The following is a 17,047-nucleotide window of genomic DNA, read 5'->3' as shown; positions in this document are numbered from 1 at the left end:
CGGCGCCCAGGCCCCGCCCCCAGGCCCCGCCCCCGCCCGTCTTACGTCAACAGTACGCTCTCCACGCAGCCGCCAGTAGTTGCGAGAGTTAGCGAGTCTTAGCCAATGAGGTGTCAGGAAGGAGACTCGGTGACCAATGAGCTGCAGGGACCGTCTGGGAGGCTGGCCAATCACGAGGCCTCGCACCGGATATGGTTACGGGGTTCGGACCCGAGCTGGGGTAGCGCGTGCGGGGCTTCTCCACGTGCGTGGGGCGCCCCGGAGCGGGCGTGCGGCCGTCAGTGGCCGCGTCAGCGCCGTCCCCCCCACTTTGGCTTTGGAGGGGGTGGGAAGCAGGTCCATGTGGCCGGCTGTCCGTGGACTGGAGTCCCGCCGCAGCAGTGACCCGGAGCCTGTCGGGCCACCAGCGCCCCATGCCACCTCGCAGGGAGTAGATCCTGAAGGCGGATGGCGGGCGCGGGGAACATGAATCTCCTTCCCCGGAGCTCCAAGGACTTCGGCTCCGTGGACTACTGGGAGAAGTTTTTCCAGCAGCGGGGGAAGAAAGCTTTCGAGTGGTACGGCACCTACCTGGACCTCTGCGGGGTGTTACACAAATACATCAAGCCCCGGGAAAAGGTAAGGGGCGCGGCCGGGCTGCATTCGTGGGCCCTGGGGAAATAGACGGGGAAGTTGTGTGTGGGGGATCCTGAAGAAGTAGACGGGACGGGAGCGGGGTGGGGGTGGGGGACAGGCTCTCAGGCCCTTCTGGCCCAAAGACAGCTCTGATAGAGTCCGCGGCTGGAAGATCTCGCCCGCCCCATCCACGTTCAGTCGTCCGCCCACACTGGATCCCTAGGGAGTAGGCGACCTGAGTGGCTTCCCTGATAGATATGTTTATTAAGGGGCCGATTGCTCACCGAGTTCCAGGAACTCTACACCACTCTTAAGCTATAATAGTATGGGGAGAAGGTGATTGAACGTGAACATAGATACTTTATATGTGGAAGTAAAATGATGAATCTCGTGAAAATGGTTTTAAAAAAAAAGGGATGGGCGAACTATAAAGCACTGCAGGGAGTGAGTTTGAGCCAAATGGATTATAGCAATAAAACTTTTTTTTTGTACTGTTAGTATATGCTAAGAGTAAGACACAAATCCTGTATGCATTTCAGAAGTACATTAACCGGATGGTTGGTAGAGATGGCTTTGTTTTGGAGGTAGGGAAGCAAAGTAACATTTGTGGAGGAAGCTTTATATGCTAAGCTTTATGCTGGGTGCGCTGGGTGCGCTGTGTGTGTGTGTGTGTGTGTGTGTGTGTGTGTGTGTGTGTGTGTGTGTGAGAGAGAGAGAGAGAGAGAGAGAGAGAGAGAGCGAGCGAGAGAGGGGGGGGGGCACATTTTTCCAGTTTTTACAAACTGAGGTAGTCATGAACCTGCTTCTTGTTGTTTGAGTCAATCCTGGGACTTGAACTCTGGACTTCAGTGCTATCCCTGAGCTTTGGTGCTCAAGGCTAGTGTTTTACTACTTGAACTATAGCTCCATTCTGCTGTACTGATATAGTCTCATGGACTTTCTTGCCTGGGATCTTCAGGTCTTATCTTCCTGACTAGCTAGGATTCATTGCATGAGCCACAGGAGTCCAGCAGTCGTGCATATGTTTTACAAGATGATGTTGGAGAGTGTATGGTAAGTTGTCATATTGAGGTTTAAGCTCAGTTCTGTGTGGTTTCAAAGCTTATACACTTCTTATCAAATGGTGCTTTTCCAGAGATGGTAACATTGGAACAGAATTTTGAAGGACGAATGAGAGATTACTCCATAGAAAGGGAGTCAACAGTTTGCATTTTAAGTTGGCTACCAAAATATCATGATTTCATGATGGAAGTAAAATTTGAATCCTCACAAAGTATAGTATGTTGCCTATTGAGCCAAAGGCATTAATGGATGGATGAAATTGGAATAGGCCTGGCTTAGGGTTTTTTGTTTTGTTTTGTTTTCAGTAAAACAACATTCTAACTAATGTGTTTGGATTCCATGAGTTCTTGCTGATTTCTGAGTATTACATGCTTCATTTCAGAGAAAAGGACAACTATATTGTTTCTGCAGTATAAAGCCCCATTCTCGAATAATCTAGTTGTAGCTAAATGTGTTTTCTTTCACTAGTGATAACAGTACAGTCAACTTTAAAGTTGCCCTTTTCTCACAATAACATCTTTGTCTTCTGACACCTGGAATAGCCAAGTTCACAGTTGCTTCTTGAAATCCTTGAAGTATGTTCTTTGATTATCCCCCTCTTATTTTATTCATTTGTTTATTTTTATTCATTTATTTATTTTTGTGCCAGTCCTGGGGCTTGAACTCAGGGCTTGGGTGCTATCCTGAGCTTTTTTTGTTCATCCACTTTTCTGCCCTACCACTTGATTCCAGCTTTTCTGGGTGTCTAATTAGAGAGTCTCAGTTTCATGTCTAGGCTGGCTTTGAAGGGGTGATCCTCAGAGCTCAGCCTCCTGAGACACCTGACTCCTTACTCTTTTTTTTTTTCTCCATATATCGCCTTCCTCTTATTGTTGGTTTTGTTGTTGGTGTTGTTTTTTCTTTCTCTAGGTTCTGGTGATTGGGTGTGGCAACTCAGAGCTGAGTGAGCAGCTGTATGACGTGGGTTATCAGGATATTGTGAACATTGACATCAGTGAGGTTGTCATCAAACAGATGAAGGAACGCAATGCCAGTCGGAGGCCCCGAATGAGCTTCTTGAAGATGGACATGACACAGATGGAGTTTGCTGATGCCTCATTCCAGGTCGTGTTAGACAAGGGCACGCTGGATGCTGTCCTGACCGATGAGGAAGAGAAGACGCTGCAGCTGGTGGACAGGATGCTGGCTGAGGTTGGCCGTGTCCTGCAGGTGGGCGGTCGCTACCTCTGCGTCTCCCTGGCTCAGGCTCACATCCTGAAGAAAGCAGTGGGTCACTTCTCTCGGGAGGGGTGGATGGTGAGGGTGCATCAAGTAGCCCACAGCCGGGACCAGGTGTTGGAAGCAGAGCCTCAGTTCTCCCTGCCTGTCTTTGCTTTCATCATGACCAAGTTCAGGCCGGTCCCTGGCTCTGCCCTTCAGATCTTTGAGCTGTGTGCTCAGGAGCAGGGCAAGCCTGTGCGGCTGGAGAGTGCCGAGCAGCTGGCCGAGGCAGTACGGGAGCGGCAACAGTATGCCTGGCTGTGCAGCCAGCTGGGCAAGGCCGGGCTGGGGAGTGTGTCTCTGGACTTGTGCAGTGGGGACACTGGGGAGCCACGCTACACCCTGCACGTGGTGGACAGCCCCACCGTGAAACCAACGCGGGACAATCATTTTGCCATTTTCATCAGTGAGTTGGGATTGTGCCCTCTCTTTCCCTGGAGGGGCTGGCTTCCAGGGGCTGGGGCTGGGCGCGGGCTTCACTGAATGGATATGTCTTTGCATTTTTACTTATTTAATCTTCCGGAAATGTTATCTCCAGAGAGTTAGACTCGCCAAGGCATGATGAAGGAGAACCAATAGCTCTCCCAGTGTGCTTATATTTGAGGCCTTTTCTTTCAGTCCTGGCAAAGTTATGTGCTGGTAGTGTGATGTTAAACAAGCTACTTTTATTTTTGGTACCTCAGTTTCCTCATCTATAAAGTGGGATTGTAACCCTTTTATAGTTGTGAGAAGTATAACGGCTCTTAGAGATAGTACCTGGTACTTGTCTAACATGCATGAGGACCTGGGTTCAGTCCCCAATAACACAGCTGGGGGTAGGTGATAACATTGCTGAGTTTAAACCCTGTAGTACCAGAGAAGTTGTGTTTGATATGTGATAAATGCTTTATATAAATGTCATCAGAAAGAATATAAAGAGTACCTTGCTTACCTTACTAAGGATCAAGACATGCTTTCAGTAGTAGGAAATTCTAAGTGGATGCTAGGGGTTGCAGCCATGCTGGTGGTTTGTTTCTTGATAGAGGTGCCATTTTTCCAAGTATTCCATAATCCCATCTGTCTTCTTTTGGGAGTAAATCACGTAGTGGCTGTAAACCCAGAGTTGGGTTAGCCTGTCTGGTTCTGAGTCCCAGCTTTGCCATTTTCTAAATGTGAACTTCCTTAAATAATATAATTTCTGTGCCTGTTTCCATTCCCCTGTCTCCCCATTTTTGTAAACAATGAGAAAAATGCTATCTATACCTTGGGCATTGTGAGAATTCTATTACTTTATACTTATGAACTGCTTGGCGTCATACCTGGTATGGACAAAGCGTTAATATTAATCACTATTGTTCTTGTTCCTTTCAGCCATGCCTCCACTTTTCTCCACCCTGTGTCCTGTCACATGTCTAAAGGGCTGCTTTGCTCTGAGTGTTGTATGCTAGGGTGTTGATAGCCCCTCTGTGGGTCACAGGAACAATAGGGCCTGGGACAGTGACTGGCTCTCTGCCATGTGGGGTTTGAACGTTCTTGCCAGCTCTGCTTATAATCATGTTCTTCTTTTTTAGTTCCCCAAGGCCGTGAAACGGAATGGCTGTTTGGCATGGAGGAGGGCCGGAAGCAGTTGGCAACCAGTGCAGGCTTCAGGAGGCTGATCACAGTGGCCCTCCATCGAGGTCAGCAGTACGATGGCATGGACAGCATTCAAGCCGAGCTGTCAGCCAGAGTCATGGAGCTGGCCCCAGCCGGGATGCCCTCCCAGCAGAAGGTAGCAAGCCTTTGCAGATACCAGCTTTCACTGTTATCTGGACTTGCACTAGCAGATGTCCAAGGCAGAAGGAGCCTTAGAAGAACTGGAATGTGACCTTAGTTTGGTCCTGAGAGGTGTGTTAGCTTAGAGTTAATTGGGCAGAAAATATTCTCTTGTAGGATACTGGTATCTCACTCCTGAAATCCTAGCTACTCAGGAGGCTGAGAATTGAGGGTCATTGTCCGAATCTGTTTTCTCTTGCCCTGTAGTAAAGAGAGGAAGTTGATTAATTGAATAGTTGTGTGTCAGTGTGTGTGTGTGTCGGTGTGTCTGTGAATCTTTGTAGAGATGGCAGGATGGAGATGATGTACACCTTGCTGGCTCCAGTTCTTCAAACTGCTGATTGTTCAGCCTTCTTTTCTTGCTTTTGACAAGGACATCTTCACCTGTCTTGCTTCTCTGAACTGTCATTATCTGAGGATAAAATGAAAAGGGCCAAAACAGTTTGATGCATTTTTTTCAGGATATTAACATTGCTGGCCATTTCAGGAAGGAAACAGGGTCTGCTAAAGTGGGCAAATGATACAGTATTATCCGTTATACCTGCTATGTTGCTATCTTGTCAGTTACTCAGTTACACGAGTAATTGACAGTAATTTTATTTATTTGTTTGTTTGTTTATATTTATTTTTTGCCAGCCTGGGGCTTGAATTCAGGGCCTAGGCACTTGAGCTTCTTTTGCTCAAGACTAGCACTCTATCTACTTGAGCCACAGTACTACCCCTGGCCTTTTCGGTTTATGGTGGTATTGAGGAATCAAACCCAGTGCTTCATGCATGCTAGGTAAGCACTCTACCACTAAACTACATTCCTAGCTGGGTAACTTTAAGAACTTGATTTGTGTGTTTGTTTATTTATTTATTTGTTGGTTGGTTGGTTGTAGGGCTTGAACTCTGGGCCTGGGCACTGTCCCTGAGCTCTTCTTCAGGTCAGGACTAGCACTCTCCCACTTGAGCCACAGCACACTTCTGGTTTCCAGGTGGTTAATTGAAGATAAGAGTGTCATAGACTTCACTGCCTGGGATGACTTTGAAATGCTATTCTCAGATCTCAGCCTGCTGAGTAGCTAGGATTACAGGCATGAACCACTGGTTGTCTGGTGATTTTTTTTTTTTTTTTCTAGTCTTGGGGCAGTACTCAGAGCCTGAATACTGTCCTTGGGCTTTCCTTGAGGCTAGGGCTCTACCACGTGAGCCATAGCACTACTTCTTGCTTTTTTTGTGTTTGTGGTACCAAGGAATTAAGCCCGGATCTTCCTGCATGCTAGGCAATCACTGCCACTAGGCCAAACTCCTGGTCCAATTTGTCTATTTTTTGATAGATGGAAAAGCCCAAGTATCTGAGGAATTGCTCTAAAAGTACAAGTCCCTTGCTGGGCACTAGGTGGCCAGTGCCTATAATCTTAGCTACTCAGGCTGAGATCTGAGGATCAGAGTTTGAAGCTAGCCCAGGCAGGAAATCGCCAAAAAAGCCGGGAGAAGAACTATGGCTCAAGTGGTAGAGTGCTAGCCCTGAGCAGGAAAGTGACCGTGCCCTGAGTCCAAGTGTTAGAACCAGCACAAACACATATACACAAAAAAGTACAAGTCCCAAACCCTGGGTTTCCAGACCATGCTCCTCCCCACTAGCAGACTTAAATTGATGGATAAATGTGTGCTTGAGTTTTCCTGGCTGAGTTGGTATTCAGGAGACAGATATTACGTCAGGGAGGCCCAGATCCTCTCGAAGCTTTGTTACGACCTCTTCTCATCACTGACTGAGTCTGAAAGGTCAGAAATTACTGTTAATTAAGAAATAGCCTTGGCAGATCTTTAAAAAGAGATAGATTAGCCAGGCATGGTGGTAAATGTCTATAATTTCAGTATTTGAGAGGGAGGATCCTAAGTTTGATGACAGTCTAGGCTACATAGTAAGACCCTGTCTTAAAAAGTAAAGAGCAAAAGAAATAGTTGTAAAAATGGTGGAGGAGATGAGAAGTTTTAGAGGGAAATATAAATATAATTTTTATTATTCTCCTGGAGCATTGAGAGGTCTTTTAGTGGTTACTAATGAGTTCTTATAGTTGGGAGAGTGGAAGAATTAGTTACATTTCAGTAGTAGTTTAGGAGATGTTTTTGTGTTGGTCATTTGCAGACAGTGAACTAAACTTTTTTTAGATGTATGTAAAGGCCCCTTCAGATAAGCAGCACACTAGAACAAGTCTTTGTGGGGGAGGTATCTCAGAACCCTGGCACGGGAGGGATCGATAACTTCTCATGTTTCCTAGTTGAGCTGGTCTGTGTCTGGTCTCTGGCTGTGTCTCCAGGTGCCCTTTCTGTCTGTGGGTGGGGACATTGGCGTCCGGACCGTGCAGCACCAAGACTGCAGTCCCCTGAGTGGTGAGTACGTCATCGAAGACGTACAAGGGGATGACCGGAGGTTCTTCCGACGGCTGATCTTCCTCAGCAGCAGGAATGTGGTGCAGTCTGAGGCCCGGCTGCTGAAGGATGCTTCTCACAGAGGTAAGGCATCGTAGACATGGTCCTGGGACCATGGTCCATGGGCAAGAAAAGGGGTCTTGATTTAAGGGTGACAGCTCTCCATCCCTGTGACCCAAGTCATGTGGCTCTGTGGACAGCCCTTTCTCATCTGGGATCTCAGTGTGCTGGTGGTAATAAGCAGAAGGGAGGTATTTCTTCTCTTCTGAAATGATAGGAGTGGGAGCCATGTGCTAGAATAAATGTGATAATAATGCCTTCAGGTTAAAGGCCTCTGTTTACAAGTCGATGCTCCTGTGAGGTGAGCCAGAAACATGGGATTTGCTGTCTTTTCTAGTGTCATTCACTCTCACTTGCCTAAAAGGGTTTAAAAAATTTTTTTTGTTGGTTGTGGGGCTTGAACTTGGGACCTGGTCACTGTCTCTGAGCTCTTTTGCTCAAGGCTATTGTTTTACCACTTTGAGTCCACTTCCCAGCACCACTTCCCAGCCTATCTATGTGGTACTGAAGCTTCACGTATGCTAGGCAAGCACTCTACCACTAAGCCACATTCCTAGCCCATGTATTTTGTCTTAATCACTTACTGAGTCTTTTCCTATTTACTTAGTTCTTCAGATACTTAGTTTTCTTATGTGCCAAAAGTTGGAACCGATAGGTTTTCATAAAAGGTAAAAGTCTTGGTATAGTAATTGGCATAGAACAGGTGATTAGTAGCTGTACATCTTCACTTTTTTTGTTGTTTGTTGTTGTTGTTGTTGTTGTTGTTGTTGCGGGGGAGGGAAGCCCTTATGTAGACTGCTAGTTTCTGCAACAGAAATGCTGTTTCTGTGGCCAATTTCAGGCTATCCAAAAGAGATCAACCACTTTGTAAAATTTTTGCTTTTTTTTTTTTGATTAAAGCTAGTCTTGGGGTTTGAACTCCAGGCCTGGATACTGACTCCGAGCTTCTTTTGTAAGGCTGGTACTCTACCACTTGAGCTGCAGCACCACTTCTGGCTTTTTCTGCATAGTTTACTTTCTTGCCCAGGCTGGCTTTGAACAGCAATCAGATCTCAGCCTCTTGAGTGCTAGGATTATGGATGTGAGCTACTGGCACCCAGCAACTTCTTGCCTCTTTTTTTTTTTTTTGGCCAGTCCTGGGCTTGAGCTCAGGGCCTGAGCACTGTCCTTAGACTTTCTCAAGGCTAGAGCTCTACCACTTGAGCCTCAGCACCACTTCTGGCTTTTTTCTATGTATGTGATATGAGGAATTGAACCCGGGTCTTCGTGCATTGCTAGGTAAGCATTCAACCACTAGGCCAAACTCCTGGCCCAAATTCTTGCCTCTGTAATAGTTGACTTTCAAGTCTATTGAAGCCCATTTCTGCACACTGATACTTGTATTCCTTACTTCCAAGGACTAGAGTAAGAAGCTTAGTAGTACTTCATTAGTGTAAATCTCTTTCAGCCCAGAAGAAACGGAAAAAGGAAAAGAAGAAGCAGCGATCTACCAGTGCTTCTGATGATCTCCCTCCTGCGCCTGGGCAGTCCATCGATAAGAGTCACCTCTGCTGTGAGCACCATAAAGCCATGATTGCTGGCCTCACCCTGCTAAGAAACCCGGAGCACCTCCTAGGTGAGAGAGATGCCATGCTCTCCACAGTAGAGAACATGGAAGGTTATAGTAGTAGCTAGAGCAGTGATTGCAAACTGGCAGTCACACACACATTTATATCTTTCTTCCTTACAGCTAAGTCTTGAGGTATTTCAATCTGTCATCTCAAAATGCCTACATGTGTTGGTGGATAAGTCCTTCCCTTTCTTCTCTCTTTCTCATGCCAGTCTCGGGGCCTGGGCACTGTCTCTGACCTTTTGTGCTCAAGGTAGATGCTCTATCACTTGAGTCACAGCTCTACTTCTGGCTTTTTGGTGGTTGATTGGAGATAAGAATATTATAGACTTTCTTGCTGGCTGGCTTTGAACCTCAGTCTTTAAATCTCAACCATCTGAGGAGCTAGGATTACAGGTGTGAGCCACTGGCACCCAGCCCGTTCATTTCTCTTGAAAATTAAAGTATTAAAATTTTGGATTTTGAATTATGCAGTTGGAATTTTACCTTTTACATGTCCATGTTTTAGATTTAAAAATCAGATACTCCGATATGTGGCTGTGTGATTTTTTTTTTTTTTCAGTAGTACATTTCTTTTCTTTCTTTCTTTCTTTTTTTTTGCCAGTCCTGTGCCTTGAATTCAGGGCCTGAGCAATGTCCTTGGGCTTTCTCGAGGCTAGAGCTCTACCACTTGAGCCACAGCATCACTTCCAGCCTGTTTTTTTTTCTTTGTATGTGGTACCGAGGAATTGAACCCAGATCTTTGTGCATGCTAGGTAAGCACTCTACCACTAGGCCAAACTCCTGGCCCATCAGTAGTACATTTCTTGAGCACAAGATGAAAATTCTTGAACTTTAACTTTAAAAATCCCTATTATGTTTAGTGCAGAGATGGCTTTATTGCTATCTGGATCTGACCACATTAGCAAATAAGAACACGTTTCATACTTAGAAACGTTTTTTACCTGAAGTCCTTGAATATGCCTTATTGAAGTATTCTGTGTTATGTACCTAGAATCTCATTTCTTAGCTGTAATCCTAGGGTCTAGCTTCTTTTTTTTTTTTATTGTAATTAGTAAAAGGGTTACATGATATTTGCCAGATAGAAGGTGCATTAATTCACATACATTGATACCCTTTCACATGTCTTGGTACCCATTTCCCTCCCCCCCACACCCCCCACCCGTCTTGGTTTTTCCCCCTTCCCTATCAAATTTCAAATATCCAAATATAAATAAATTCAATATATCAGATAACAAAGTGAGATGCTATACCAATATGAGATAACCAAGGGACAGCAAAGGAGATGAGAGACAACATAGTACATTAAGGACAACAATCATTCATTATATGGCTTTTGTTTCAATATCCTGGAGGTCCTTTCAATTAGCTTCACATTATATGGCCTTATGTATCAAGATTTTGCTCTATTGCAGACCTCTGCTAGTAGAGCCCAAGGTTTCTACTGATTATGACGAATGAGGGAAACCATTGAGCCTAAGTTCCTTTGAGTCTGGCTTACTTCGCTTAATATGATTTTTTCTAAGTCTTTCCATTTCCTAACAAATGGGGCGATGTCATTCTTTCTGACAGCAGCATAGAATTCCATTGTGTACAAATACCACAACTTGTTGATCCACTCCTCAACTGAGGGACATCTGGGTTGGTTCCATATCTTTGCTATGGTGAATAGTGCTGCAATGAACATTGTTGTGCTAGTAGATTTAGTATGTCCTTGTTTCTGGATGGTTGGGTAAATGCCAAGTAGTGGAATTGCTGGGTCAAAGGGGAGTTCTATGTTTAGCCTTTTGAGGCACTGCCACACTGCTTTCCATAGTGGTTGAACGAGTTTGCACTCCCACCAGCAGTGCAGTAGTGATCCCCTCCTGGCCACATCCCCTCCAGCATCTGTTGTTATTCGTTTTCCTGATCCTGGCCATTCTAGCTGGAGTGAGGTGTAATCTTAGAGTTGTTTTGATTTGCATTTCTTTTATGACCAGAGATGTTGAGCATTTCTTCATGTGTCTATAGGCCATTTTTATTTCTTCTTCAGAGAAGACTCTCTTTAAGTCTTTGGCCCATTTTTTAATGGGATGGTTGTTACTTTGGAGGTTAGTTTTGGAGTGATTCAATTTTTTGAGTTGTTGATATATTTTAGATATGAGGCCTTTGTCCGTTGTTTGGTTGGTGAAGATCTTCTCCCACTCTGTAGGCTTCCTGATTAGTTTACTAGCTATGTCCTTTGCCATACAAAAGCCCTGCAGTTTAATGCAGTCCCACTTATCCAGCCTTTCTCTGATTTGTTGTGATTCTTGGTCCTTATTAAGAAAGTTTCGACCTGTGCCAAGGAGGCCTAGTGTATCTCCTATTCCTTCCTGTAAAGTTTTCAGTGTGTCAGCTTTTACCTCCAGGTCTTTGATCCATTTGGAGTTAATTCTAGTGCAAGGTGACAAAGAAGGATCCAACTTTAGTTTTCTGCAGGTGCTTAACCAGTTCTGCCAGCACAACTTGTTGAAGAGGCTGTCTTTCTTCCATTCTGTTTTTTTGGCTCCCTTGTCAAAGATTAGGTGGCCATAGGTCTGTGGTTTAATATCTGGGTCCTCAGTTCTATTCCATTGGTCTTCAGGCCTGTTCCTGTGCCAGTACCAGGCTGTTTTGATAATTATAGCTCTGTAATAGAGTCTAAAGTTTGGAATTGAAATTCCTCCAGCGCTGTTCTTTCTGCTAAGAAGTGTTTTTGCTATAGGGGGTCTTTTATTATTCCATATGAAATTTTGCATTGCCTCTTCTATTTCTTTAAAGAATGACATTGGGATATTGATGGGTATTGCATTGAATTTGTAGATAGCTCTTGGCAAGATTGTCATTTTCACCATGTTGATTCTTCCAATCCAGGAGCATGGGGTCTAGCTTCTTTTAGTGTTGGTTCTGTCTTGCTTCCTTTTTCCTGTGGTTGCTGAGTTTTCTTTCTGATTCAGGCTACGACTGGGCCTTTATTTTCCTGTGATTTATGAAACTAGATGGATTACTCTTATTTGGTCAGATGTCTGGAAAGGCAGTGAGGGACTTTGGAGTCTAGAGTCAGACAAGGGGTATTGTATCTGCCCAGCAGTATGATCATGAGTAAGGTTATTGGGCTATATTGTTATTCCATCTCTTGAGCTATGGGTGTATTTAGGAAGTGTTACAGGATTTTTTGATACCATGCAGCTGAGTGCTTAGGAATCTTTAAGAGACCATAATACGCTGCTGTCGCCGCTGTGGGCTGCCGGGCTAGGTGCGGTGGCTCATGCCTGTAATCCTAGCTACTCAGGATTGTGAGATCTGAGGATCAAGGTTCAAAGCCAGTCCAGGCACAAAAGGACCTGAGACTCTATCTCCAATTAACCTCTTAAAAAAAAAGAGAAGTGGGGCTTGGCTCAAGGGTAGGGTGGTAGCCTTGAGCCAAAGAGTTCAGAGACAGTGTGCAGACGAAGTTCAAGCTCCGTGACCCACAAAGAAAAGAGACCATAATACTAACACATGAACCATCTTCTGGATCTAGTCAATATGAAGCCATGGGTGAGATTTCAAATGTAAGTTGACTGTCAGATGTCTGGTATGAGAGAGGGAGGCCAGTGCTTTTTAAGTCTTGTATTTATGAGTAGAGCTGCAGCATGACTTCTTTGTCCTCTGTGGATGGTTCTCCACTCCGCGGTGAGCAGACGGCTTAGTGATGCCCTCTTGTTTCATTACAGACATCCCTCTGGCATTGTTGGTGGTGGGCCTGGGTGGAGGCAGCCTCCCCCTCTTTGTCCATGATCATTTCCCGAAGTCCCGCATCGAAGCTGTGGAGATCGATCCCTCCATGTTGGAAGTGGCCACTCAGTGGTTTGGCTTTTCACAGAGTGACCGGATGAAGGTCCACATTGCAGATGGCCTGGATTATATCACCAGCCTGGCAGGTGCAGAAGGTACTGAGGAGGGACTACTAGAAGGGGTATTAGGAAACACTGGCCTGAAGGCTTCTGGAGTTCATCTTTCCCAGGGTGGCATCAGCATCATTCTTCATTCTAATCCTTACCATTCTGGTGATGGTTGATGCATTCATACTGATCGATGGATCCTTAGCACTATGCTGAATGTTGGAGTGTATAGCAGCTAGGAAAAAGGACTGTTAGTGGCATACCGCTATGCTTCTCTTTGGACCCTTGACCTTGCCATTCGTCTGCACACCAAGGAAGTTGAAGCATAGCTAGGTAAACAAAAAGGAAAGAAAATAAAATAGATAAGATATATGTTGAGAGGTATTTTCTGGATCCTTTAGTTGAAGGTAAAATCAGAACCGGAGTACAGTGGCATTCATATAGATCAGTTGTTCTCAGCCATAGAACATTTAACAGTATCTGCAAACTTGGTTTTCATTGTCACAGAATGGGTCAGGGGGAGGGAAGAAGCTGCTACTGGCACTTAGTGGCCAGAGGCCACTGACTTACCATGTTACAGTGCACAGGCAGCCAGTGATGAGAGGATTCACCAGCCCCAGTTGTTAACTGGGCTGAGGTGAGAGGCCCTGATGCAGCTGTTACTTGGGGGGAATGTTGATAGTCCCCTTGCTACTGGAAATAAGGCTCCATTTTGCTCTAATAATTTCTACCCTGGATTTGGCAAAAGTCCTGTTTTTTTTTTTTCTTTTTCTTTTTTTAGGCCTGTTCATTTCTTGCTAGTATTAGACACAGTAACGCCTCAGCTCCTGGTGACTTCAGTGTTTTCTTGAGCTTGAGGCTGTCAGGGAGAAGGGGTCACTTCTGCAGAGAGCACAGGCCACCCTTCCCAGGTCTGCTTGTTCAGTAATGGATACCGTCATTATCCTTAGTTGATACTGTCTTTCAGGAAGTCTGAAGGGAGGATGTGGGGCTGGAATGGTCAGATGGCAGCCTTGACTTTTTAATTGCAAATGGAACTTGAGCTGTCAGTCTTTACAATTCCATCACTGAGGTCAGCTTGGGGGTCCAGGCTATCTTGGGATAGCTGAACCATGTGAAGCAGTGTCAGGAGTGTGTGGTAGGTGCTCAGTTCACACGGGTGCTGCTGTCACTGCTGGTCAGCTCTCAATGGTCCTGGCCACCTATGCTGACCATCTTTTAAATTATGTGAGAAGTCAGGCTGCAGACATGAGTCAGGCTTTTCCTTGGATTTTTTTTCAAAGAAATCAAAATCAAGGCTAGTGGAATGGTTCAGTGGTAGAGTACTTGCCTACCATGTTCACTCTTCAGCACTGAGAACAGGCAAGGTAATCAGAAACAGATGGGTGTTTTATACAGTTATTAGCATACGATACCCTTAAGTATATACTGATGACTGAGTCATTAGCTCAGAGTTACAGTTCGCTGGAAATAAGTCAATGGCATTGCAGGCTTGCTTACTGTCACGTAACCTTATGGGAAGGAACAGATCTTGTTCTTTCTCATTCATTTACCAAAATCATGTGTTTCTTTAGCCAGCCCTCTTTTTGAGTAACCAGAAAAGATATTGTTAACTTAAAGTTTCAGAATATAGACTTCTTTTGTGGAACAGGAGTTGAGGAAATTAATCTTTGCTGGGCTAACCCTTAGAATGCCTACTTGGCTGCTTTGTCTAGTTCACCAGTTCTCAGCTCTGACTGGATGGATGGAGGAAAATACCAGAGTTCTCCCATTTTTTTTCTCACCATCCTAGAATTTTTTACTTGGTCAGGAATGTGACCTAGGTTTTCTGAAGGGTATAGAAAGAAGCTTATCTGGTTGATGCTAATAGTCCGTTGGGGTTAAAACCCATTTGTATAATATATAATATTTCTGCTAGGATGGGCCCCATTTGTGTGTACCTGTGGAGGGTGCAGTTAGATCTATGGAAGTTTATTATGGGACAGTTGAAACTCAGATGGCAAGGATTCCTGGGACTGTGACATCAGTGCTCTGGACAGATCACATCCTTCTGGTTATCTTTCTCTGCTACCTTCCCAGAGCAGGCGGGGTGGAGAAATGTAAATGGTGATGTTTTGTCCAGCAAAGACAGGAATGCATTTGCTTCTCTTTTCCAGCCAGGACATCCTATGATGTCATAATGTTTGATATAGATAGTAAGGACCCAACGCTGGGAATGAGCTGTCCTCCCGCAGCATTTGTGGAGCCATCTTTCCTGCAGAAGGTCAGAAGTACCCTGACTCCTGGAGGTAAGTGAATTACAGGCTGGGAAAAGAAGAGGGAGGGGGCCTTAAAAACAATTTTTTTCTTTGATTATAAAAGCTACTCAGGAGGCTGAATTCTAAGGATGAAGGTTCAAAGCCAGCCCAGGCACAAAAGGACCGGAGACTATTATCTCCAGTTAACCTCTAGAAAATGGGAAGTGGGGCTTGGCTCAAGGGATAGGGCGGTAACCTTGAGCTGAAGAGCTCAGGGACAGCACCCAGGCTGAGTTCAAGCCCTATGACCCACAAAATAAACAAACAAACAAATAAATAAATGAATGCATGCATGCATATGTAGCCTGGCACTGGTGGTTCACACTTGTAGTCCTAGCTACAAGGAGGCTGGGATCTGAAGATCATGGTTCAAATCTAGCCTTGGCAGGCAGGTCTGTGAGACTTACCACTAGTCAGCCAGCAAAAGGCTGGAAGTGGTGCTGTAGCTCCAGTGGTTGGTAGAGCAGTAATTTTGAGCAAAACAAAGCTTAGGGATATCAACCCAGGCCCCTGAGTTCAAGCCTCAGGACTGACACATACACACATGCAAAAAAGCATGTAATCAGGGTGCTGGTGGTGGCAAAGCACCAGCCTTGAACAAAAAGCCAAGTGAGAGAGTGAAGTCCCCAGTTTAAGTCCCAATACAGGAGCAGAAAAACAAAAACATTGTGTGGTTTGATTTGTACCTGACCAGGTCAAGCCCTTAACATCATCCCCTCCTTCCAAGGGCAACCACTCCTCTGAACCTAATGTCCCTGCAGCTTAGGTCTGTATAAGCACCCCCCTTTCCCCCCCAGGTAATTGAAGTTCTAACAAAGATTTATTTCAGTATTACAGGATAAAACAAGGAGTGATGCGGTGAGGCATTTCTTCTTTTCTGTGCAGGCTATGTGAGAGAAGGACTCCTGGTTTTCTCTTTCTGTAGATAGGAGTACGTGGAATGCATCGAGTGTCTGTTTATGAGACTCAGCCACAATGTTGTGTTCATTTGTTGTTGTTGGTCATGGCGAGTGCACGCCCCACTCTGAGCTACAGCTCCACTTCTGGTTTTCTGGTGGTTAATTGGAGATAAGAGTCTCACAAACTGTTTTTCCCAGGCTGCCTCTGAACCACAATTCTCAGATGTCAGCCTGTTGAGTAGTGAGGATTACAGGCATGAACCACCTGCATCTGGTTGTGGTGTTCACGTATATATGACTGTACATCTCCATTATGTGGGTTTGGGTTGTTTCCTGTTCGTTGGTTTGGACCTTCCAGCCTATTCCATGCCGTTTGGTGGAATACTGGAAAGTCTATTGGGTGTAGACACACGGTACAGCTTCCTGCTGCGGTGCCTGTGTCTGCTTAGCCTTGAGCCTCTGTGGACAGCAGTTGGCACTCTTGAAGCTGATCCTTGTCTCTTGTCATGTCTGCTGATCTGTGGTCACCCGTATCCTTCCCGCCCCACAGGCGTCTTTATCCTCAACCTTGTGTGCCGAGACTCGGGGCTGAAGGAGTCTGTTCTAGCCGATCTCAAGGCAGTGTTCCCTCTTCTGTATGTCCGGCGAATCGAAGGAGAGGTGAACGAGATCCTGTTCTGTCAGCTGTCCTCAGAGCAGACGCTCACCACCCCACAGCTCCTGGACATGGCTCAGACCTTGGAGCGGACCCTGAAAAGGCCTGGCCGGGGTTGGGATGACACATACGTCTTGTCAGATATGCTCAAGACTGTGAAGATTGTGTGATGGCTGGGGCTAGGTAGCCTTCTCAGCCCGGGAGGACCCTGAACTCCTCATATGATAGGAATACAATGCACAATACTTTCAGACCTTGTATTTTTTCTTGGTTTCATATTCAGCAACCTCCAGATTGCTAAGGTTGCCTGAAGAGCTGGGACAATAAAAATCCTTCCCACCCTAATCGTGTCTCACTACACAGGCCTGATTGGCATCATAGTTAGCATCCTCTTGCGTTAGCTTCCGTGTGCTGGGATTACAGGTATATGCCACCATGCCCTGTCTATCCTGTCCTCTTCAGTATCACGGCTTGACGAACCTTGTTTGCACAACATC

General features: G+C 45.5%; 1 protein-coding gene across 3 annotated transcripts; it reads left to right on the top strand.

Annotated features, from left to right (window-relative positions):
• Window positions 1-204: 204 nt before the first annotated feature.
• On the top strand, window positions 205-16,895 carry Mettl13 (methyltransferase 13, eEF1A N-terminus and K55). 3 transcript variants are annotated; one of them, XM_090340437.1, is made up of 8 exons: window positions 205-618; window positions 2,587-3,343; window positions 4,488-4,687; window positions 7,035-7,230; window positions 8,654-8,821; window positions 12,532-12,747; window positions 14,856-14,987; window positions 16,446-16,895. In XM_090340437.1, the coding sequence occupies exons 1-8, from the start codon at window positions 448-450 to the stop codon at window positions 16,718-16,720; spliced, it is 2,115 nt and encodes a 704-aa protein (XP_090196563.1). In that variant the 5' UTR covers window positions 205-447; the 3' UTR covers window positions 16,721-16,895. The 3 variants fall into 3 exon arrangements, with proteins under 3 accessions (XP_090196563.1, XP_090196564.1, XP_090196565.1); XM_090340438.1 differs by lacking the exon at window positions 205-618 and adding an exon at window positions 1,578-1,668; XM_090340439.1 differs by lacking the exon at window positions 205-618 and having other exon boundaries at window positions 2,826-2,886.
• Window positions 16,896-17,047: the final 152 nt, after the last annotated feature.

Source organism: Megascapheus bottae, chromosome 10, assembly GCF_031878675.1.
Source record: "Megascapheus bottae isolate mThoBot1 chromosome 10, mThoBot2.hap1, whole genome shotgun sequence".
Classification (NCBI taxonomy): domain Eukaryota; kingdom Metazoa; phylum Chordata; class Mammalia; order Rodentia; family Geomyidae; genus Megascapheus; species Megascapheus bottae.
This window is presented reverse-complemented; position numbering and strand designations above follow the sequence as displayed.